Source organism: Chelonoidis abingdonii, chromosome 17 (assembly GCF_003597395.2).
Source record: "Chelonoidis abingdonii isolate Lonesome George chromosome 17, CheloAbing_2.0, whole genome shotgun sequence".
Taxonomy (NCBI): domain Eukaryota; kingdom Metazoa; phylum Chordata; order Testudines; family Testudinidae; genus Chelonoidis; species Chelonoidis abingdonii.
In genome coordinates, this window is record NC_133785.1 from 2,707,948 (window position 1) to 2,733,615 (window position 25,668).

General features: G+C 42.3%; 1 protein-coding gene across 2 annotated transcripts in view; it reads left to right on the forward strand.

Annotated features, from left to right (window-relative positions):
* Positions 1-16,263: 16,263 nt before the first annotated feature.
* The window catches only part of SYN2 (synapsin II), a 462,636-nt gene continuing 453,231 nt past the window's right edge, over positions 16,264-25,668 (forward strand). Inside the window, exon 1 of one of the 2 annotated variants that reach the window (XM_075073408.1) lies at positions 16,264-16,864. In XM_075073408.1, coding sequence (XP_074929509.1) covers positions 16,509-16,864 — 356 coding nt within the window. In that variant the 5' untranslated portion in view covers positions 16,264-16,508. Of the gene's footprint in view, positions 16,865-17,339; positions 17,363-25,668 lie in introns of those variants that run through there. The other variant, XM_075073409.1, reaches the window with a different exon arrangement.

Here is a 25,668-nt window from a genome sequence, read left to right on the forward strand (position 1 = left end):
CAGTGTCTGGCGTGGTTCAGGGACAGCTCCTCAGTTTCTTTCCCCCCACCACATGAAAGAAAAGGGAAAGAAATCATTCCTTGACTACTTTCAATGTCACCCTATGTGTACTGAATGCTGCGGTAGAAGCGATGCTGCAGCAGTGAAGAGCAGTATCCGCTCTCTCCCCTCCCCGGGTGGAGATGGTACATATTGATCTGATATCCGTCGTCCATCAGCCCGTGAGTGCCTGGCTGCTCTGAGGTGAGGCTGGCCGGGGGCCTGGGTAAAAATGGGAATGATCCAGTTATCTCCAGTAGAATGGTCCAGAACAAGCTGGTAACCGTCTTCATCATAGCAACTGGGGCTGAACTCATCAGCCCTCCCTTCCTGTGTAAAGAAAAAGATTCTGTACTCCTGGACTCATAACCCTGGGAGGCTGCCTCCAAGTCTTCTGTTTCTTTTCTGCATTCTTTAGAACTTCCATGACAAATGGGGGGAGGGGCACTGCCACGGTAACCCAGGAAGGTTGGGGGAGGAGGAAGCAACGGGTGCAGTGTTGAAGGGCACCCCTTGTGAATACTGACACGAGCAGCTGTGCTCTCTGATACACTGGTTCTCTAATACACTTGCCTCTTATTCTAGGCAGGACGGACTCTATTTTTAGAAACCATAAGGAGGGATTGACTCATGTCCCAAGTGAGTTCAATCCCATTTTGCTTTCAAAAATTTTCAGCCAGGGGCACTCATGATAGCAAGCAGACAGTAAGAGAGGGAGAGATAACCGTCATCTCATTGCCATTTTACTCCGGCAGTAGACGGTACAAGACGACCGGTAACCATCTCTCATCAATTGCAAAAGCAAGTGAATGTGCTGTGTAGCCACTGGAGTATTGCTTCTCTCTCCGCGGCTCAGTACATATACGGTGCCGGAAAAAAAAAAGCTGAACGGGCTCCATGGTTCGCGTGCTATGGCGTCTTGCAGGGACCAGGAAAAACGGCGCGAAGGATTGTAGCTGATGGTTTTCCCGGAGGAAGGAATGACTGACGACATTTACCCAGAACCCCCGGACATATTAAGATTCAACCCTGAATTCCAAGGGGGTGGGGAGACTGCGGAACAATGGATAGCTACGGAAGTGCTACCCACAATGCAACACTTCAGACATCGACGTTAGCCTCGGAGCATGGATGCACAACGCCGAATTACTGTGCCTAGTGTGGCCACATGAAATCGAAATTATAATATCAGTTTTATAAAACCGATTTTTAGCAAATTTTAGTGTAGACGTGGCCTTAGTTTCTGGGAACAAGCCCCACAGTAATGATGTGCATTTACAAATGTAAAACCACAGATCATGCCATGTTTTCTCAAAGGCTCATGAAAAACTGAAACACAAAGGACAACTCTTATGTGGAGCAGATCCACCCCAGCTCTTCATACAAAGCAAGCATTGTATTTTAAATAGGGCCACATTAGCTTTTGAAAAACAGAACCAGTCCATAGACCACTAATTAAAATGTAATAAACATCCTAACATCCTCAACAAATCACTTCCCACAAACAGAACTCCTGAACTGGATGACCAATTGAGAAGTAGAGTCTTTGGCAGGTTAGGAAAAGTTTAGCTGAAGGTCCTCCAAATTTGCAGTGGAAGGAAACATGTTTCTGATCCAGGGTTCCAGTCTTGGCCTTTCTATGTTATTATATAAACATATCAGTAAAATAACTTGTATATCTTGCATGTATGAAGTATTTTTTTCTTTTAATTTTTTATACTGGAATTGATATTTAATCATTTACATTTCATGTAAAAATATGGTGCTTTAATTAACTGGTTACGATGAGATAGATGGGGTAGTTACTCATTTTTTTAATTACAGCCCATAAAATTTAATGTCCTCACTGGCTTTTCAAATCACTCAAAAATAATGTTGTGTACTAAAACACAGTTGTATTCTCCAGCTCAGCTATTGCCATCCGTTCAAATTGTTTTGTGGTTATCTCACACCATTCACTACATTAGTGGCTTATCAGGACTTTACATACCTGGAATTCAAAATTAAGTTGTGGTAACTAAAGCAGCCATTAATTAGAACAACTCCCATTCAGCTCACTAATTTTGTTTATAAGTTAATAGGGCAGTCATTTACTTCAATGTGAAGCCTTAAATGGAAGTAAATTACATATTCTCCCTCATCTGCTACATTTTATACAGTGTTGTAGTTTTTGCATTGTTGCCTCGCCAATGAGTTACCTTTAGCTTCCGTCATTTTCCATGAGTTTATTACTGGGGAGTGGGGACCTGTTGCAATTAGTCTGAAACTTGACTAGATCACTCTCGGAATTGTAGCATGTTTTCCTCCAAAACGTCATGAAAATTGGGTGCGTTGTGTTTGGCAGCAGAAAAAAGTCATTTTAAAAATGCTTTAAAACTTCTCATCTTTTATCATATTGACATTTCAATAAGAAAATTAGCATGTATTTAGATCTGCAGATAAATATAAAAAAGCAGAAAATCCAGTAAAACCTATAGTTTTCATGGGTCTGAGATAAAGTTTGTATTGCATATGGGGAGCAACTATTCTTTGTGTGTGTGTTTGACATGTTAGTTTAAGTATTCATCTCTACTGATATTAGTAGAAATACATGATTTGTGGCTCTTTATTACTTCCAGTGTGTTTGGATAATACCCCTTACTGTGGATACCATATCTGACCTTTCCCACCTTGTCTAAAAGCTCCATTGCCATACAAAGTCAGATGTTAAACACTCACAAAACATATTTAAAACTCTGACTTAAAAAGGGGGATTGAAAATTTGAGAAGCATTTCTTACATTCAGCAGATAGTTGGCTAAAATCTGTAGTTATTCTATTGTGTTAACAAATTTGTCCTTGTATCTTGGCCACATTTTAGCATAGGCAATAATTACTTTATCTGCTTATATTACCTGCAGAGAAGGTATTCTTTGTCCCTTTCTGTTCCTAAACTGTTTAGCATCATATGTGCGATCATAATGGTGGCTGTATTCCACCCTAGCAGAGGTTCCTGTGTTTTGCTGATAAAATTGCCCCTATATTGTATGCGTAGTTTTGCAAACTGTTTAATTGCTTGCAAAGAAGGCTGGTGAATTTGAATCAGTAAATATGTCCTGGAACTATTATTATAATATTATGGAAAAATCAATAGATGAGCTGACATATCTTTTTAATTGCAAAAGGAAATACTCCTCACATTATTAATGTAGCCAGAAAATGTATACTTTTTTCCGAATTACAGGATGTTAGCAAGATCATAAATGTTATATAGCTTCAAGACCAAAAGAGTGGATAGCAGGAGGGGGAACTGATTATGCAGAGTTCTGTAAGTGTTGGAAAAAGCAAATCATGCTTATTGAGGAATCTACCTAGAAGTGTGATGCCACCAAATTAGCCTTAAGTTACTTTCTGTCTAGTTCTTTTAAAAATATATAACTCTCAGTTCAGCAATACCATTTATGTTAGATGTATCTGATCAGCTTTCTCATAAAATAAAGTATTTAGGTTTCTTTGGACCATATCTTGCATTCCTTAGTCAGGCAAAATTCCCATTGAACTTTGTCTGAGTAAGGACAGCAGAATTTGGCCCTTAAAGAGCGAAGTCTAAATGATGTAAAAAGGCTTTTCAGCTTTTACTGTGATACTCAATAGTTTAAAGTAAGACCAAAAAATAAAAATCAGAAAAATAAAAAATCAGAAAACAAAATGTACTCATTCAGCATGGGATATGGCATAAAAAGACTGCTTTTACCGTAGGTTTATGTATTGGAATAAATCTTGAGACTGTTATTTTAAATTATTGTACATTTTTATCTAATAGCATCATCTATTTGTCCTATAACTCATGCCAATTGTACCCTTCTTGATCCAAATTACTCTCATGTGTCACATTGTACAAAATTTTTACTGTGCACACCTCTTTAATCTCAATAAACATAACTATTGGGAGCACACAGCTCTTTTCTGTGATCTGAAGTCAGCCTTGTTAAAAGCTTGCAAATCTAGAAGTATTAGCTGTCAGAATTCATGGTTCATTAAACCAATTAGGTTATAGTATTTCAGTAGTATTTTTAATAGACTACAGCCCAATTCAATGATTCAGTGCACTTTTGCCATCATTAAAAATATAATTGGATTTGAGTTTGAGGTACTACAATGCATGCACAAAGTACTATATTTATATGATAATTAAGAAACAAATTGTGCCTTTGGGCACTGGCCCACACTGGGACAGTGAAGAACTTCACCCCTTCAGAGGGTGCGGCATACTCCCCAGTGCTTCCCTTCTCCCCACCCATTCATACTCCATTCGGGGTGTCTTGCACATGAGGGAGCAGTCTCTGTTTTCCATAGAGCACAGGTACTGCAGTTGTTCCCAGTTTCAGTTGAGGGACACAAGGAGAGAGAGAGAGAGAGAAGACAGCTTCTTGTGCCTTCTCCTTACACACTCATAGAGTTCCCAGGTATCATCTGGCTCTGTGAATACCAGAAAAGTTAGTACAGTGTATGTCTTGTAGATACTGTTGCTCTGTTCGAATGTTTGTTTATGCATATCACAGAATTTTCACTTTCACAGCCAAGGGATTGGTCCATCCAGCTCTCTACTAATATGATCCAAAGCATGCTTAGTCAGACAAGTTAGAAAAATAACCATTCATCCTCATAAAGATGTAATATTCAGGGTGATAGTAACTTTAGGCAAGAATTAGAAATTTAAATGGTCATGTACAACCAGCAGAAATTATGGTTGACTTAACCTCTCTGTTTAGGGTTCATAAACCAACACTTGGGAGATATGAGCTGAGATGGGGGAGCTCAAGTTGGGGTTGTGTCTTTTCTATTGCTACAACTGAAATAGCTCTTTCCCAATGTGCCTATATCATATTTTTGTATGGCTGCACAGTACTTCTGCCACTTTGGACAACTAAATACAAGAAAAATCAGAAACAGAAAGTTGACATGTTCTTGCTTGAGGCGGCATCATAACAGCAGGAATCCTGAGGTAATTCAGTGAAGCTGTCTGATAAGACAAAGTGGAGGTGTGAGACAGATATAGGAGGTCAGGCACCACTGTGAGAAGTTTCAATGACATATATTTAAATCTATACATGACTGGGTAATTGTGGTTATAAATAATAGAGCCATTGAGGCACAATGTAGAAAAGTACCTTGAATAAAAGAAGTATATTAAAATCCAAATTTGAATTTCTTCTTTAAACAAAAAGAAAATATTGATGTTTTTGCTGATTTGGAGTTGGTCATGCAAATCCATATTCATAAAGAGTAGTCCTCACTCATACAAATATTTCCATTGACATCAGTGGGACTACTTGCATGTGTGAAGACTTGGACTGAATAACTACTGTGTCTATCATCTTGTTGTTAGGTATATTGTCTATAATCTTTTTTAATAAAAAGAGGGAAAACAATTTAGCTACAAATAGTATATAGAAAGCGTTGCCAGCCTTAGGTCTGGTCACTGATATGGTTAAGTAATATGCGAAAAGGAGATATGTGATGATTGCTTTGCTCTCCTGCAGTGATGTTTATTTTCCAGAGGAATAATGGATTTGGTATACAACTAGTCTAAGTAAAACTCCTTACTGTATTCCAAAACACCCCCCACCCAATAAATTGTCAATACTTTTCTCTTGTATCTAAGTAGATACTTTCTAGATATGTGGAAAAATACATTTAAATATACAAAAGACATATCACCTGCACTTGCTAAATACGCACATGTAGGGCCCAAATCGTCTCCCACAGAAGTCAATAACAAATCTCCTACTGACTTCACTAGGTTCACCAGCAGGCTCTTAACATGTATTTGACAAGTGTAGATTAGTTTGTAATTCCTGGTGGTGCTGTATAGCATACTGGTAAGGTTTCCATAATATGTCTTGTAAAAATAATTTGTTCTCCATATCACGAGTCTTCACTTAGGCACTCAGGTATTAATTCTTCACTGAGATTTTCAGCAGAGAGAACTGTCTTAGTAAGGTGATTTGTAGGATTCTTCTACATATCAGTAAAGCATGGAGTTTTTTTTCTTAATTGCCTGGATAAGTGTTAAACTCTAGCATTAGTGCAATAGTACAATACTCCTGATAGTTCAGTGTCTGAGAATGACAATGTTTTGCCCTAATGTCACTGTGCCTAATTTTTCTCTCACACTGGTGTAATTTGGGAGAACTCAGAAGTCAGTGGAATTACATAAATTTAAGTGAGAGTAGCATTCCTGGCTATGGGTCTATCCATGTAAAGATTTTTTTCATCACAACCATAACTTTCATGACAAACTGATCCTTAAATTTTTTCATAACAGCTCATGATGTTTGCCCCATCCAGACTGTTAGTGTGTAAGACTCCATGCACTTTTACACATTTGACTGTGGCCTTTTTAGTGGAATAAAGAGATTGAGAGAAATTTATTGCACAATAAAGGACATTTAAACCAATGTAAGAGGAGCTTCAGGCCCATCATGTCTAAGCGCCCAACTGAAAAAAAGAAATCTTTTCTACTGGAAGGGCATTCTCAGTGGAATACCTTCACCTCTGAAATCTGCTTCCTCCTTCTGGTCTGTCAGACCAGATCTACTGGTCTTTGGACACAGTCCAAGGCCTACTTCTTCATGTTTGGCTTTTACTTGAATGAGGGCTGTTGAGCTGCTATCAACTTTATTTTATGCAAGAGTCTGTCTCTTAAGTTAAAGAAACTGTTTAGGATTTTTGCCTTCAACTTTTGTATGTGTACCCTAATTTTGTAACTATAGAGCTAGAAAAACCGATCAAGGGTATGACCCCATTTCCAGTTACATGAATGGCAAAAATCCCATTGATTGCAGGGAGAATCAGGCCCCACCCTGTTATCAAACAATTGATTAAGTTAAATTTAAAAAGATGAGAGAGTAAGTTACTTGAGAGATACATTCCAGTCATTAGCCTGTTGACACTACAGACTTTTATTGCATTAATATTGCCATTCAGAGACTACAGTGAAATCTCTCACTTCTTGTTTGCTTAAATAAGAAATGACCAGTCTCCTAATATATTAAGATGGAATCTCCTGGGATGCTTACATTAGCTAACATTTGCATTCATGTGGTTATTACAGAAAACAGTACAATTAGCATGGCACCCAAATTTATTAAAGTTCCAGGTTTCATTTTACAATGACAAAATTTGCTCTGTCTCCCTGATGCAATTTTAATTGAGTCAAATAACGGGGGTATTTTGGTTTTGAGGTTGTTTTTTCTTTTTGTGTGTGTGAAAGTAATCTTGTTTTTTTAATGTTTAATGATTTTGTTTAAATATTAGAGCATGCAGGATAACATTTAAAATGAAGTCCAAAAATTCTACACTCATTCTTATGCCAAAGTGTGGTGGACAAACTTCTTTTCTCATGTGTGTACAGCAGAGTAGATTATTTAAATCAAAGTGATTCAAATCCTTGAAGTTTAATCATGTTTTGCATTTGTACTTTAATTATTCTCATAAAGAAAGATTGATTTTCATTTTAATGGTTACCAACATATTGATTTGCAACTAAATATAGCCTTTACACTACTAAATTAGTGCTTTTTGATAACCAGGAGGATATGTTACATTTAGGCAATTATGTAGCTTAGCTTTTTACTACATTAATTGTTTACTTGAAATTTGTCAGGCTCTGTTTGGATGGAAATTGAAATTCAATTAAAGGCATAAAAACATTTTAATTTTCTTATTAAATAAAATGGCCATAAATATGCTAGATACATAGAAAAATTACCAAAATATGTTTTACATTTAAAATAAATGTCTTAAACAAAGGAAGTATCTGGTCAACCTGTCCATCAAGATTTTAGAACTAGAAGATCTCATGCTCTCACCTCATTTTATTCATATATTGGAAGAGGAAAACAAGTTTTCCTACTTTGTCAACTCCCAGTTGGTTTCTTAACTTTAAATGAACAAGTCATGAACTGAAATAGCTGAATAAACTGAAATCAAGGAAGTATTCTCTCTGCACCAATAGAAGAGGCTACTGCTGTCAAAAGCTGGTTTTAGCACTTCAGCAAACTATGGTTTCAGGTGTTTGGCCAGTGACTTCCACCAGTTCAGTGGTCTGACTTTCTTTAAAACTTGACAGCAAACAGGCACTGCTTAATATTAATTGTTGTATTTAATGTAAACAATTTTAATAGATTATATGTAGTTTAGGCCTTAACATAGGTGTTAATTTAAAATTTAATTATAAATAGAATTAATTATTACAAATAAATCTGTAGTTAACTTAAATGAAAAGAAATTTTGAATTAAAAACAGTTTTTTATACACCCTGATGTTTAGGGTACAGTACTAGATACTGCATTCAATGGCAGAATGTGGAATGTTAACTATTTTAGACTGCCTAGCATTTGAGAATAAATTGCTACAGATCTTTACTGTAGAACCCACATATCTTCTTACTGTGTGTTCCATTCTATGCATCTGAAGAAGTGGGCTGTAGCCCACGAAAGCTTATGATCAAATAAATTTGTTAGTCTCTAAGGTGCCACGAGTACTCCCGTTCTTTTTGCTGATACAGACTAACATGGCTGCTACTCTGAAAACTATAGAGACAATATTTTCTGCTGTATGTTCTCTGATATTTTATTTTATTCCATTAGGTCCTACTGTTGCTTTAAGATGTTACTTTAAAATTTGGAGTACATTTTTCTTTTCATTCCAAACTGTAGAAACCAACCTCCCTAAATACTGGAATTCTTACAACTAGGGGATCATCTTGAATCCCAACAGTCTCAAATTTAGGAAATCTATTAAGAGATTTTCTGATGAGGCTAATCTACTGGTATGGCTGAAAGTAAATTTTGACACATTTTAGAATCTTCTGCAAACCTGCCAATCTACCCTAGATTTCCACGTAGTCGCCTGGGTTGTGGAGTATTATCTCACGTGTGTGGAAGACATTATTTTCAATACACAGATCTTGTTTGCCTCTAATGGCTGATGTATTATGCAGACCTTAGTACCAGGGGCGGCTCTATGTATTTTGCCGCCCCAAGCACGGCAGTCAGGCGGCTTTCGGCGGCACGCCTGTGGGAGGTCCACTGGTAATGCGGGACTGGCGGATCCGCGCCTTTGGCGTACCCGCCACCGAACTGCTGCCAAAGCCATAGGACCAGCGGACCTCCCGCAGAAACGCTGCCGAAGGTAGCCTGACTGCCGCCCTCACAGCAACCGGTAGGCCACCTCCCGCAGCTTGCTGCCCCAGGCATATGCTTGGTGCGCTGGTGCCTGGAGCCGCCCCTGCTTAGTACACATTTGACACTGTGGAGTGCATTTCACTTATTTTTACAATTATTCACTAATTTGGCTGTTTTAAACTGCATCCTAGATGCACTGTTACACAACTTAAAACAAAAGAGAGAAACTATTACCCTATTTCATATTTGAATCTATACAGACAACCTTTGCCTATCCTTCAGGACGTGAACCAAGCGCGCGCACGCGCACACACACACACACAGAGTAGGGGAACTTATGGATGATATCTTTCCTTGATGGTTGGAAGATTTCTTCAACAAATGTTAAAGGGTGTGCACCAAGGCTTTAATATACCAGATACAATATAAAACTTGTTTCTCTTTTGCTTATAGCAATGTCAAGCTGCATGATCCTGGAGCTGTGCTGAAATTTTACCTTGAATATCCATTGCTAAAGTCACTGAAACATCTTTGGCCAGTTGGTTGTAAATAAGTTATATATAATCTTTTGTCATCTGTCAAACTACTACATTAGGGAAGTTATACAAGAGAAGTAACTAATCCTCTCTGTACATAAAGTTATGAACAATATTAAAAAGGTAGGGAAACTGCATTAATAGAAAAGTAAGGATCACAGTCAAAATGACAAGTAAGTAGGGCAGCCACTTTGGGTGATGACAAGGAACAATCTTGGATTTGGAGTAAGGGGACAGCTGTTTTATCATTTGACCCATTCCTTTAGAAAGCTCACCTTGTAGTTCAATGCAAGCAGCACAGCTTTAAGCAAGTCAGGCCTTCTCCTGCCAGCCTGAAGCAGGCTAAAAGACTCCTATGGAGAGTCTGGGGTCTTCATGTGTGTGGGTAAAAGGAAAGTAGATCCTGCCCGTAACCTGCCATGGTGGGAGGATAATATAAGGCCTATTGCTCCTGGCTTCTCTTTCCTGAGACTGTGGAGAGAGGAAGAGAATACCTCTCCTTCCAGCTCCCTGAGGACCATGCTCTGCACAGTGAGCAGGGAGCGTGGTGACTCGGAGATCATTTGTGGGTGTGTGGTTGGGAGAGGAGTAGCGGGTGTATTGTGGTGTCAGGTGAGTTGGGAAGAAGGATATGATAGTGAGCAGGTGAGAGAGAAGTAATGGAATTACACTCTTCACCATTTTCTTCAGCAACTGGAAGGAAAATCTCCAACCCCCCATTCCTACTGTTGTTGACTAGCATCTGCCCCAGTTACCCAATCATCTGCCAGCAATGCTCTCCCTACTTTCAGTTCCAACTTGTTCGAATTAAAATACATCAGTCCTGAGGAATGGTTTTTCATCTAGTAACATGGGACATCTGGTTTACTACTGCAGCTTTTACCACCATGGACAGCGCCCTGTTCTCTTACATTAAGGCTTCACTTATGCTGTTTGTTTTTGCTTATGTATGTAACTTTGTGTCTACATGAGCATATTTTAATGCAGCAATTATATAACAAATATGAAGAGAGAACATTCAATTAAATTGTGGAATAGTCTCCCAAGGGAAGCAGTGGAAATCCACATGGCTTGCAACATTTAAAACTAGACCAGACAAAGTACTAGCAAATGTCCTTCAAAGAAAGATTCTGTTCTGTGAGTGGAATGGACTTTGCCTCTCTCAATCCTGAGACTTTTCCGTTCTCCTCTGCTGGAGAAGAGAGAGAGGAATCCAGCCCAGGGAGCCTGTTTTGGTAGTTCAGGACTACGCCTAATCTCTTGCAGCCTCCCTGGGCTGCTTGTACCTTTCCTTGTTCATCAGCATCTCTCCCTGCACTGCAGATTCTATCGTTCCTGCTTTGTGGTTCAGGTACCTTGTGCAGCTCCTTTTCAGCCAGACACTGAGGAGCCTCTTTAAATCCTCCACTCCACATTTTTCTGTGAAGCACAATTCAATGGCCAGAGTTATCTGTTCTCTCCTTAGGGCAAGAGTCCATAATCCCTTTTCTTGGAGCCATGCTGTATCTCTGTTCCACCTCTCCATAAGACAGGAGTTCTCCCAGCTCCAGCCTTGGAGCTGGGTTCTGATTCAAGCCAGCTACAAGCCCTCAGTCCATTTCTCCTCCAGTTAGCCTTTTTCCCCCAATCAGCCCTTCCAGTTTTAGTCTTGGAGAATTCAATAGGCAGGCCTGCTCCTGTTTATCCTCACTATCAGGGAGAAGACACAAACATGCTAGTCCCTTTTCCCAGCTCATCGCCCATGGTTGGGTTACAGGGAAACCTTACCTCACCTGCTCTGCAATGCTCCTGGTCCTCGGCCCTTAAAGGAACAGTAATGGGTTTCCTCTCCCTCAAGCACTACTTACCCCCAGGACAGCTTCCTCTTTACCAATATGTCCTGTTTCCCATATCCCTGCCTACATCAGACCTCTCCAACTCTTAATGGGCTATGACTAAAGATGGAGGTGAACTGACCACTAGAACAGTTAAGGGGCAGCCTAACTCCATCACATTCATAACAAAACACTTTTAAAACTGTGGAAGCCATTCAAATGATGACTGTGACAAACACCCAGATTAACTCGGATACCTGATGGAATAGCACAATAGTGCTTCCTCATGCCAATTAAATGTTCTTAAATAAATTAATTAAAGAAGATACTACCAGAGAGAAGCAGCAAAGAAGACTGTGACTAATGCATCGTAATTAAGCACCATGTTTGATAACCTAGCATTCTGAGTATTATTCAGAGGAGCTGTTTTAACTCTAATGGAAGCCAAAATAGTCAAGATTAAAGGTAGAAGATTCCTTTCTGAGAAGGAGAGTCTTATAGGGAGGGCATAGTGCAGTTAAACTAAAAGAATTAATAGTGTAAAATCTGGGCATAGCTTTTACCCTAGCATTTAAGAACATCTGTTTGGTGCGTGACTAAGCCAGGGCTGGCACTTCCACTAGGTGATCCTAGGCGGTCGCCTAGGGCGGCCAGATTTGGGGGGTGCATTTTGCCGCCCTCAGCAGAAATTCGGTGATGGGAGGTCCTTCAGCTACAGGTCTTTAGCGGTGGGTCCTTCACTTGCTCCAAGACCCACCGCCAAAGTGCCCCGAAGACGCGGAGTGGAAGAATCCTCACCGCCAAATACTCAGAGGAGGAGCACTGCCGCCTAAGGCAGCAAAAACCCTGGCACCACTCCTCGACTAAATTAGACTGACAGGTTCTAGTACCTTGGTGGCTGGGTCACGGAAGATAGTGAGTTTGAACATGACATACAGTGCAGATTGGAGAGTGCTGTAAGAGGGTGGAAAAACATCTCAGGGGTAGCGTATGACAAGCATATGCCACTGAGACTAAAAGCCCAACTGTATAGAACAATGGTGCATGCACAATGCTGTATAGTGCAGAAGGACACTTTATACATCGACAGCAGGTTCAACACCTATAGGTGTTTCAGATGTCTTTGCGCTATATGAGGAGTTACAGTAGAACCTCAAAGTTACAAACTTACCAGTCAACCGAACACCCTGTGGAACCAGAAGTCCTCAATCAGGCAGCAGTGCAGACAGAAAAAAAAAGGGCAAATACTATACTGCCTTGGGCTTTAGCCATATGGGGCTGGGCCTGCAGCTGCAGGGTGGGGAGTGTTTAGGACTGCAGGGTGGAGGGGGCAGGGCTTCGGGCTTCTGACCCTTGGGAGCACCAGGGCTCAGGGCTTTAGACCAAAGTGGAGAAGTGCTAGGGCTCTGCTCCCAGTTTCAGCCTTGCGCAGGGCATTAAGGCTGGCTTCAGCTGCACCGGGGCTTTAGATATGAGGGGAGCACCAGCTTCCACCCCAGCACTCCCCCTGTAGCTAGAGCCCTGGTGTGCCCCCCCCCCTTAAGCTAGGAGTGGAGCACTGGGAAGCCCTGAGCCCCAGCACCCCTTGCGGGGCTGAAGCCCAGAGGCCCAACACCCATCCCAGGCTGAAACTGGGAGTGGAACTGTGAAGCTAAAGCCACAAGCCCCAGCACTCCCCCATGGCTAACCCACTGAGCCCCAGTGCTCCCTGGGTCCCCTGCCTGGAGCCCTGGCATCCTGGTGCACCGAGGGTCAGAAGACCTGACTCGCCCACACCCGGAGCCATAACTCCCCTCCAAACCTGCAGCTGAAGCCCCAACTCTGCATGTGGCTGAAGTCTGTAACCTCTTCTTCAGTTACAGAACATGTCAGGGTTATGGACAACCCATTCTCAAAGTGTCCTTAACTCTGAGGTTCTACTGTACATGAAGAGATAGATTTTGAAATGAAAGTATTAGGATGGAAGTCGAACTCAGTAATGTGGCAATACAAAAAGTGCAATTTTGCTGGTTTTGAAACATGCAGAAGATGAATGAAAAGGACCTGATGAAGATAGCATGGCAGGGAGAGTGTGGTAGGAAAGAGATCCCAAAGGAAGCTGAGGAAGTGATGGATGGATAATATCAAAAAAGATGGTAAGCAGCTGTATCTTAATGCTGCCATAGCATGGCATATGGTTGCACAATGATGGATTCCAGTTGCCAAGGTAACAGGAAGATGATGATTTCAGAGGATCTAGTTCTCCTATCAAAAGTGTACATGATAGAATCAGGCATATAGTACTTTCCAGAGATTGTACAATTAAACTTTTTATAATCATAAAGGATGCATTTCAGGGGTGAAACATGGCTGCCATTTGCTATGACTGCAGTCAGAAAATACCTTCCATCTTATCCAGGTTAGTTTGGTGGGTATGGTGTGGAAAATGCCATAGATCAGAAGCATTTTCATCCATAAGAAGACAAACTATTTTCATACAAGTTTACTAAGTTGGGTGGATCCTATGTCCAAAAAGTTAAGGTTGCGTAATTTAACCACTCCATGACTTAATCACTGATTACATTCTGTTTTATACTAACAGATATCGAAGCTTAAATTGCTTCTCACCATTTCTCGATATTTACCAGAAAATGGCACAGGTGACATGGAGGATAGAATATTTAGCCCTGTAACTGAAACTTAGTTAACACCAGTAGGTGTGTAAAACATCATATAATCCAGATCACTCTTCCATATGTATGTTGACTCAGCAGGGTTAACTGGAATAGAAAGAAGTAAACTATTTTTTTTTTCAATAAACTCTACAGAGGTATACAGGAAGCAGATCTGAATAAAGAGGTGCCACTTTTACATAGTCACTCGAGTAGAACCACACTTTAAATAGAAGTGGACAGGGATGAAAGTAACACAGAAGACTTACTGGTACGGGGGCCGGCTCTGGCCCCTGGGAGGGATGGAGCCTCAGGCGGAAGTGGCGGGGCTCAGGGTGTGTGTGTCAGCATCCCCAGCCAGCAGTTCTGCGCTGCCTGGCCCATGCTGCCCGGGGCTCCAGTGCTACCGCGGCAGCCGGAAGCTTGAGCTGCTGTTGCCTGGTCTGTGTTACTTATGATAAACAGAGATCCAGTGCTCAGGCTGTAAGTCAGGTTCCATTCATAATCACCACTTGACACGAAACAGTTTTAGTTCTCTAACATTTAAAAAGTTTTATTAAAGAAGTAACATCACCAGTTCCAGGTGACTAGTACCGTGTATGTTTGAATACTGGATTACTTAATAAAGCGGCCAGTTTAATGGGATGGTTCAAATGCTACTTCTAGTTTAGTTTGCTAGTTTAGCATAAACATGTTGATGTTTATTTAGGTAGTAAATTGCTGGAGGTATGGACTGCCTTAGGAACTTAGGGGAGATGCTCCGTGAAATATAATTAACAAATTTCCAAATTGATGGAAGCGTGCTTTCCAGGGCTAGCTCTCCTTTAGCCAAGTCACCTATGGCAGAAAGCAACCCCCCCCCCCAATAAAGAACAGTTGATCAAGGTGGGATTCTGAGAGTGGTCTGGCTGCACCCACACTACAGTAGCCACTCTATGCATTGTCTATAGCGTGGATTACACCTGTGGGACTTAGCCCCAGCCTATTTGAGAGGGACCCCAAACTGAGTGGAACTGCAATGAGGCATGTAAGCTCATAGTGCCACACAGGTTTGGCCTGGCAGCCCTTGTGTCATAAGCGAGGGGCCACCGGGCCAAACCTCAATTGCACTGCCACCCCCACACAAGCACGGCCAGATTTAGGAAGTGCAGGGCCCCGGCAGCGATGACTTAAAAAGCAAAATGTAAAAAAACACATGGGGCTTGTACTCACTGGGCGGTGCTCCAAGTTTTTGGTGGCACTTCGCCGGCAGGTCCTTCACTCACTTCAGGTCTTCGGCACCACTGAAGAACCGGTCACTGAAGTGCTGCTGAAGACCCGGAGCGAGTGAAGGACCCACCGCCAAAGTGCCACTGAAGACCCGGAGCGCCGCCAGGTGAATAAAAATTAAAAAGGCGTTTCTAGCCAGGGAAGGGATTCTCACTGCGTGCAGGGCCCAATTCAGGGGAACTGGTGGAATAGGCCCAAAGCCCACCCTGCTCACAAGGTCCAGAGTGGGGAGCCAGGCCCAGCCCTATACAAGAGAAGCCATTGCTGGGGGGAGGGGGTTTGAGGTGCGGAGTCGTGTATGGCTCTCTCCAATCTTGTCCCCCCTCCCAGGGCCTCTCCTCCTGGTAATCTTTCTGCAAGGGCAGAGGGGCCTCAGTTTCAGATCTGCTCTGGCCCCCCAAACCTCCTGTGCAGCCCTAGGCCCAGGGGGGAGATGTCAGTTCTGTGCAGCTGAGCCCTCCTGGCAGAGGCGTGCCCCCCGTGTAGCGCCGTGTTACCTCGTGGGGCGGGAGAGAGGGCTGTCTCCGCTTGCCCTGGCAGCGTGTGTTGCCTGGGAAGGGCCCCGAGGAAAGGTTCAGTGCCGGGGGTGGGTCACTCTCTGCCTCGGAGGAGCGGTGGGCTCGGCCTTGCCAGGGGGCTGTGCACTGCGGCTGTGGAGCCCTCTGAAGCAGCGCAGGGGGCTGTGCGGGATGCGGGGCAGAGCCCGCCCTGAGCAGCGCGCTCTTGGGCCCCCTCCGGCGCTGTGAGGCGGGGGCTCCGCAAGGCATTAGCCCAGCCCTGCCTCGGGCCCGCTGCGCGCTCACCGCAGACCAGCCTTGGGCAGCTGCCACCTAGAGACTGGAGGAAGCAGGGGGAGGGAAGCAGCCGCCGGCCCCGCTGCTCTAGCGAAGGCAGAGCCTCTCCTCATTGGGGCTGCAGCCTGCGAGCGAGTCCGCCAGCCCAGTGCAGCGCCTGGGCAGGAGCGGAGCGCGCCGCCCCTGTCTCTCCTCCTCGCCGCACTCTCGCCAGCAGCTCCCCGGATCCCGGCCAGATGATGAACTTTCTGCGGCGCAGGCTCTCGGACAGCAGCTTCATCGCCAACCTGCCCAATGGCTACATGACCGACCTGCAGCGGCCGGAGCCCCAGCAGCCGCCGCCTCCTTCTGCCTCCTCTGCGGCTCCTGCAGCCGCCTCCCCGGCCGCGGAGCGCAGGCAGCAGCCGCAATCGGCGCCACCCCAGCAGCAGCCGCAGCAGTCGGCGGGCAGCAGCTTCTTCAGCTCCCTCTCTAACGCCGTGAAGCAGACAGCAGCCTCGGCCGGTTTGGTGGACGCGGCATCCGCCGCTTCCTCAGCTGCAGCCAAAAAGTTCAAGCTACTCCTGGTCATTGAGGAGCCGCATACGGACTGGTAGGTGCCCCCCTTTCAGCCTCCACACGCGCCCCCCCCGCCGCCTTTCTGCCTCCCCTCTCTCACGGTGTTAATGTCTATAAACAGCCCTTCTCCCCCCCTTACTTTTAATGGCCCGGTGTTGGGTGGCTCTGGTGCCTCGGAATGTCTGTTTACTTCAGTGGCGAGGGCCCACCTTTGGGTGGGGTGGGAAGCACCCTGCTTTCCAGGGCTGGCTCATGCAGGGATTACAGAAGTGCCTGAAACTCACCCGCTTTGAGGGGCGAAGATAGTGTTAGAACCGGTTGTTCTTTGCAGTTGCAGATGGTCAGTTTGTATGGACTCTGAGCTTGAGACGATGGTTAGCTTTGGAGCTAGCATGTGAGGGACCCAACTATTTCATTTCTGTTCTGAACCCTCCTTCCCTCCCCCTTTTTAAAGCAGAGTCAAATTAGTTGGTGTCTGTAGAAAAATCAATTGTAGTTTTGGAAGATGAATCAAAAGCTATCAAATGCCAAGGTACATAAAAGGGAATTAAAGCAATTTTTTAGAAATGTACTCCATGGAATACATTTACTCTACTAGGGAAGAATACACTTAATACTCTAATGAGATCAAAAGTTGTTTTCATCTTGTGTAAAGGTGGGAATACTCTAGACAGATAGGATATATGTCTGATTTGTATGTGACTGTAGTATGAATATGCAAGTGCACACATTCATATGTATGAGTGGACTTGTTTTCATGCAGGTTTTCGCAATTATGTCACAGTGTTTAAAATTCACATGGCTTGTATATTGATTAATAAGAATACTGATAGCCAGCCTAAACATTTTGCCCATCATTGTAGATGGGTCATAATAAGGGCTTAAGAGTTTACTTTTTAGCTGTTGTTGTTTTGTCTGGCTATTTTGCTTCTAGTTTAATCATAATAAAGAAGTAAGATTGAGAAATTGATATGTTGACCTATTATTTCTTCTTGTGTCTAATTATGACCTGAAGTGGTGTTTATACATCTATGAGAACTCTTTATCACTAATTCATGTCAGAACACCATACATGAGGATGATACGTGCCATGATGTATCATGCAGACAGGCCATGTGTTTATTCATTCCGTTTATTAACTTACCTCATGTAATGTGTACAGACATGATGTGTTGTATCGCAGTCAGCATCATAATGACAATATACAGTTTCTGAACACTGCTTATTAATGCAGGCTAAAATCAGTAAGGCAAGTTTTTTTATAATGTGTAGAAATTGTTTTATTAATGGAGTCTAAGTACATGTTTATTTTTAATCAAACAACATTTTTATTTACAGTCAGGATCATATTTCAAAACCAGCTTTACAAGACGTTTTATGTTTAAATGGAGGAAAAACCACAAGTAGCTTAATGGTTAAAAGTAAATAAAAATCCTATCTTGATACAGTATTTGAAATCAAATTTAAAAAATAAATGCATTAAGATTAAAGAACAATAATATCCTAAATTTGTGACAAAGAAAATTGAATTATATGCTTTAAATGTTAGGCAGAAAATGGTTTTATCTGTTGGGCAGAAGAAAACCAGTATGCCCAATCAGAGCAGTTACTTAACCTTCCATGGACACAACTCATTGTCTTGTAGTCTGAAGTTATAAATAGGCAATCTTTATTTTTCTTGAAACCTAATACAAAGAAAAAAGTATTTCCACAGTGTACAAATCCCAATTTCAAAAATCAAATATCCCTAAATTGCTTGTCCAGTAAAGTTAGTCCCTGGTGAGGCCTTTCCATACCTATCAGCATCAGCCTGTATATTTGTAATGATGTCCAGGTTAATGTACAGGCATTGTAATTTCAGCAGGTTTATAGTGCAATAATGGTTAGCTGAATCTGTCTTTACCAAGACTTGCTAGTGCTGATAAACTCTGTTTTGAAATGTATGTTACGACTGCTTGTGCACCACTGTTAGGAGAGCAGATGTGTTCACAAGTGTATATATTTCTGTTTATTTCACTCTTCCTTTCTGTGGAAACAATGCATAGGACTTCTGGAAAGAACAGCTTAGAGTCAGTTTGGTGGTGGTTTTTTAAATTCTATTTGGCCTAGCTTCTCCTCCTGCCCCTCCACCCCAAGAAATAGCCATTTTGTAATTACAACCTTTTAAATAACTGCCTAAATGCACATAGATTTCAAAAGTAAATATGTATTAGTGGCTTTGTACCTTTTAAAATGATGGAAATCCATGTAGATATTTGTTGAACTGCCATATAATTAGACTAGCAGGAAGAAAAACAGGATATACATGATGAAGGCTAACCTGAATAAATATTTAAAAATATTTCAACTTGCTCTTGTAATAGATGAATTCTACATGCTATTCTGTTCTATAATCATGATCTGTTAGCTAGACCCTGTGTTGTATGATGCAAAGACATGCAGTTTGACAAAATGAGATGTATATAGAACTGCTGTGAAATGACACAGGAAAAAGATCATGTTCTGAGACAGACAAGTAGCTATTTGAGAAATAAATTGAGTTGTTTGGGGTTTATCCTGAATTTTAGGCTGGTATATAAATACAGGTTTAGTTTAATATGAGAGAACAGCTTAGAAAGCTGCTTTTAACGTGTTGAGTTACACTGTCCTTATTTTATAGCTTGAACTGCATAACTGTATTTGGGTTATAGCCTTTATTGAAATGTAGAAAATGCTGGTGTGGATTAGATCTGGCACAGTGGCCAGAACCAGATACTGCAGAGTAAGGTGTAAGAACGTCATAAAAGGTAAATAGGATTCCTCTTTCCCCTTCCCTGCCACATAGATCTTATTCTGGTCTTTCATTCTGCAATATCTCTGAGATGGGGTGACATGTACTGTACACAGCACCCAAATGAGGTAACACAATGGATTTATATAAAGGTATTATAATATTCTCTGTATTATTCTCCATCCAATTCCTTTTATTTGCCTTTTTTGGGCCACACCTACACATTGAGGAGAGAGATCTTCGTTGAGGTGTCTACAATGATGCCCAGGTCCCTTTCCTGAGTTCATACAGCTAGTTTAGAACCCTGTAAGATGTATGAGTGTAACACAGTAATAAGTAATTTGTTGTAAAAAGATTCTGATTTATAGTCATACAGATTCTTTGAGATCTGTGGAGGAAATAAAAGCTCATTATTATAATTAATGGTATTAAATCCAGTGTTTTACAAAGGAAGCTACCAATATCACCTTTCTAGTGATGGAGATGACTGAGAAGTGAAATGACTTGCCCAAGGCCACACGGTTAGTGGCAGAGCTGGGAATAAAACCTAGATCTCTTGACTTCTAGTCCAGTTTCCTAAATACTGGACTACCATATCCTCAGTCATCTGTCATGTATCTATTTCTTTCCAATTTATATTACTTGGGATACTTGGGGAAATAACTTTTTTAGTTTTCTATGTAGAATATACTGCATGTGTATAAAACCTGGTCTACACTACGTGTTTAAACCAAATTTAACAGCGTTAAACTGATTTAACCCTGCACCCGTCCACACAAGTCCCTTTATATCGATATAAAGGGCTCTTTAAACCGATTTCTGTACTCCTCCCCGACGAGAGGAGTAGCGCTGAAATCGGTATTGCAATGTCGGATTAGGGTTAATGTGGCTACAAATCGACGGTATTGGCCTCCGAGCAGTATCCCACAGTGCACCATTGTGACTGCTCTGGAAAGCAATCTGAACTCGGATGCACTGGCCAGGTAGACAGGAAAAGCCCCGTGAACTTTTGAATTGCATTTCCTGTTTGCTCAGCGTGGAGCTCTGCGCAGATCATGCAATCCACGTAGTGCGCTGGCGGATGCAGTCCAAATCCAAAAAGAGCTCTCAGCATGACCGTACGGAGAGATACTGGATCTGATCGCTGTTATGGGAGACAAATCTGTTCTATCAAGCCTCCCCGTTACAGAAAGACGAATGACAAAGCATTTGAAAAAATCTCCAGGCTAGTGATACAGAGTCCAGACAGTGCTTCATTGTGTGACAAGTGAATGAAAGCCAAAGAATCAATGGACGCTCATGGAGGGAGGAAGGGGGATACTGAGGAACTCCACTACCACAGTCCCGGCAGTCTCTGAAAAACATTGCGATTCTTGGCTAGCTCCCAATACCTGTGGGGTCAAAAACATTGTCTGCGTGGTTCGGGATAATATCTCGTAAATTTACCCCTCTTTCTTGCACCGGTGAAAGAAAAGGGAAAACAATCATTTTTTGCGCATTTTTCAAGTCACCGTATGTCTACTGCATGCTTGCTGGTAGATGCAGTGCTTGCGCGCTGAACAGCAGCATCCCGCCCCTTCCTTTCCCTGAAGTGCAGACGGTACAAAATGGTGGAAACGGTCATCAGCCCGTGAGTGCTCCTGGCTGCCTCGTAAGGTCGCCGGGGCACCTGGGTAAAATGGGAAGAACTCCCTGTATTCCTGGCAAGACGGTACAAAAAGCTTGTAAGCGCGTCCTATAATAGCAGCTGGGAGCTGAGCTCCATCAGCTCCCACCCCACTTTCATGTTTAAAGAAAGATTCTGTACTCCTGGACTATTCATACACGGAGGCTGCGCTTCTCTCCGCCCCCACCCTTTAATGTCCTGCCTGGACTATCATAGCAAGCATGGGAGGCCTGCCTCCCCCTCATTTTTATCTGCGTCTAAAAAGTCAGTGGTTCTATCCTGCTAATCTTTATACTTGAGTAAACGAAAAATGAGGGAATTTGCAACGGTATGCCTAGAGGTGTGGGTGAGAAGGAGTGAAGGTGGGGTTTTGACAGGGCACGCCCTTAGAATGGCATCAGCTCATCATTTCTGCAGGATCTTGGGGCCTGACTCGGAGCAGCTGTGTTCTCTGGCTCTCTAGTAGACTGCCTTCGATATTTATGACAGGATGACTCTATTTCTTAGACAAAACATGAAAAGAAGGGAAATGATCCGGGAGCATTTCCCCTTCTATTTGTCCATGCGCCCGCCTACCTCAGCTGAGGCCATGCCAGGTAGCACCCATGGGACAGCACAGATAGTACAAAATGATTGCAATTACCTTCATCACCCATTATTCCAATGCAAACGGTACAAAATGAATGATAACTCTTCACGTCTATTGCCAATTACAATGGCATGACGGTGCTAATAGGGATGGTTAACCAGTCTCTGAACCTTTGAGCAAAGGCAAATGATGCTGCTTGTAAGCACTGTCAAGTACCACCTCTGTCAAGAGCAGTCCAGACACATACGGTGAACAGGACAAAGCAAACAGGCTCCGATGATTACCATGCATGGCGCGTCTGCCAGCGGCACTCGGGGGTAAAAAGGCGCAAAATTGTCTGCCGTCTTTCACAGATGAAGGATTGGAGTGAGATATTGCCCAGAATCACGTGCACACCAGAATTTAGCACCATCGGTGACATGGGATCTGAACCCAGAATTCCAAGTTAGCTTCTACATGAGGAACACCCACGAGATTTATATGCTTAGGTGGCTCGCTGCACATCGACTTTATACCAATCTGTTTTTACAAAACGGTATGTGAAATCGGAATAAACCATAGTGTAGAACATACCACTCAGTGTGTGTGGAGGGGGTGCATAAAATTGTGTTATAATAGTCCCTATCTCCGTAGTTCTTTCTTGGAGCAAAATTTCCCATAGAATTCAGTGAAAATTTGCAGAGTCAAGATGGGAGGAAAGGTTGCATCGTCACTTAACAAGAGCACAGCTCAAGTATTTATTCATCAGTATCCTGGATGTCTAGCTGTATTCACGCTGTCTGCTGGCTTTCTGCAACTGAAGGAATTGTTAGGGCCTTGAGTGAAAGAAATATCTCCATTATATGATCATCTAATCCTGCTTCACGTTTTTCAACAGTTAAGTATAATGTAAAGAGTTTCTAGAGCAACACAAAAGAATAAGAGGCTGTTTCTACGTAAACTATTTCAGTTCAATTCATTGAGAAGCCTAATTTTTGCTAGAAGAGATTAGTGCAGCTTCATATTTGGATTAACTTTGATTAGATTTGTATACACTGTTTATTGAGTTAAAATGCTGTTCAAATTGTTTTGGATTTCTTTACTCTTAAAAGTCACTTCATTACTGAGACCTTGATCCATGAGAGATGGTTCCCCAGACTGCTTCAATTATTGTGAAATAGTGATGATCGTCTTATTTAGTAGAGGTCGTATGTGAACTCGCAATTTTTCTTGTCTTTTAAATATGTCCCTGGTATGAATTTTCCAAAATGGTGATATGGACTGAATTCCTCCAGTTTTCCATCCTTTTACTCACTCATTCTCTCTTCGAAATCCTTTCCTCCTACATTAATCTACGAAAAAATACAAGACAAATCTACTAGATCCCGTAACATATACAAGTTACTAACTGGTACCTTCCCTGGGAGAACTCATAATTAGGCTATTTCTATAAGCTTTTTTTCCCATGTTGCCATACTTTTTGAGTCCACACTTAGAATGGGAGTTATGGACAAGGGCCTTGTATATTTTGCAGTGTGTGGAAATTACACAAATTATAAGCTTTCATTTTAATGAAAAACTTTCATTCTGATTGTTACGCAAGAAAATGTTGGAACTGAGAATTTATGCATAAAGATGTGTCAGCTGGAGAAGAACCACGTGAGAGAAGAAATGGGCGGCTCATTGAAAGTGTGAATTGTGAGAGTTTAAGAACGCCCTGAAGAAGGGGAAAACCGCGAGGCAGAGGACCCTGTAGTACTAAGGCGGGGTACTTGGGTGGTGGCCACTGTGGTTACTCACGAATGACAATATTTCAAGAGGAAGAGCATTTTGCTATTTTGAAAGGTGATGAACTCAAGTTCTGGTTTCTGAATATTGTCTAGATAAGAAGAATGTCAGTGGTCGCCATTGTTCAGGAATTATTTCACGTGAGTAACACTATACAGGCGCCTTCTTGGTCTCTCGCCTTCTGCAGCTCATGAAATTTCACGAAGCCCTTGTGCTGTCGATCACCTTGTGCGTGCGTTACAATCTGGGTTCCCACCACGCATTCAGACTATATAGGCTTGCTTCCAACAGACCCTGAGGAAGCCTAAGCTCGCTTTAACAAACAGGGAAGGTAAATCGCTTCATCTCATCCCTCCCTTTCGCTCCTTCTGTGCCTCTTATGTCAGCCTCTGCCTCAATGGCTTAATAGCCTTTCAGCGCTCCTCCACATCCACAAATGTAAGGCACAGCTCCTGTTTTACCAGCCTCTGTTCTGAGCATTTGTGATATGGGAGCGTCTGTGACCCAGGCAGGTGACTGATATACAGTCAGAGTATGCCTTTAGTGGAAACTAAGATGCCCAGCAGAAAGACGATTTACACTACCCGCCTTGTCTCACTATATCTGGGACTGACGCACTTAACGACTACACTGCCTACGCGAGTTCAAGTCTTGGCACACTTTCAGTATCTGCAGTACATTAGAATTTTAAAAATATTAGATATTGACTACTCCTTTGTAACTTCAAAAACTGCAGTATTTTATTGCACTCAATATGAACTTCTCAGTTACTTTAACGAGCCTCCTATTCAGGAAGGCGTATTGCGTTCCTTAGCGAATACTAGGTGGGAAGGGATGTAGAGTTCTTCTATATACCTGTTGGGAAAAGTAAATCTGGAGAGAAAAGAGGTACTTACTGCAAGGATATTTGTAGGAATGTCTTAGCTCTAAGGTTCAGCATTGTAGATACAACTAACTGATTGATTTTGGAAATGAATATAAGAGAAGCCTCTAACACGTAGCATACTTTTCTGAGACCAGAGCAGAAGGAAATAATGTGCATATTCGCCGAGTATCTTCAAAACAGGAGCATGTGATATGATATAAAAAGCGCTTGGACCTGTTGGACAGTCTCCATCTCAAAGATCACAGTGAAAGGTGGCTTAGATTTAGCTAACCAGTCTTGTAGATGGAACAACACTTCCCTGCATCCCACTGGATAGTTTCTATGCTATTCTGTATTAGAAATATCTTATGAAGTATGATATCCCTCACTCACTCTAAAAGTTTATACAGATGATAGCTACTCCATGATGCAGATGAGCTTGAATAAGAAGCTCATTTGTAGTACTGAAACAACAAGCAGTTATAGAGATCAATCCTGGGAGCGGATGTCCAATTCAAATGCTTTGCGACAACTAGCCGTCTCATGATTCGCTGGGTAATGCCCTTCCATAGTCTTGAGTAAAGGCCTGGGAACCATTGGTTCTGAATATAACTGCAGTGGAATGGGTTTTATAAAAACCAAATGCTTAGGCCAGCGCAGGTTCAGAGATTAATCAGCCCTTGCCTCAACGCACGTCTCTCAACCTGCACAGGCTTCCAGCTGAATCAAAACACAAGGAATGAAAGGGAAGAAAACCTGGGCAGGATCTCTGGAGTCACCAGTAGTCTTTGAGTGACAAGGAGGAGAGCTCGGTGGACATGACATTGGGAAGGAGAAACAGGATCCACTGAGAAAAGAAACTGTGGCCTGATCCCTCTCCCTTGGATCAGTGAGAGCTCTCCGTTGGGCCCAATAGAGAACATCAGGTAACCTCTGCCATCATAAAAAAATGTATTTGATATTAAGTGTGACGGGTCAGTTATGAATTGCCCCAGCATGCCTGTTTAGAATTTTTAAAAGTTGAAATCTAGCACTATGTTTAACAGCCAATTTAATCAAGAAGTCAGTAGATAAACTTTGTTTTAATTGAGTCCAGGAAATAGCGTCAACTGTTTAACACTAGGTTTTTCAGGCAACTTTCAGTCTTATCCCTGATAGAAGTACGCTCACTTGCTATCTTA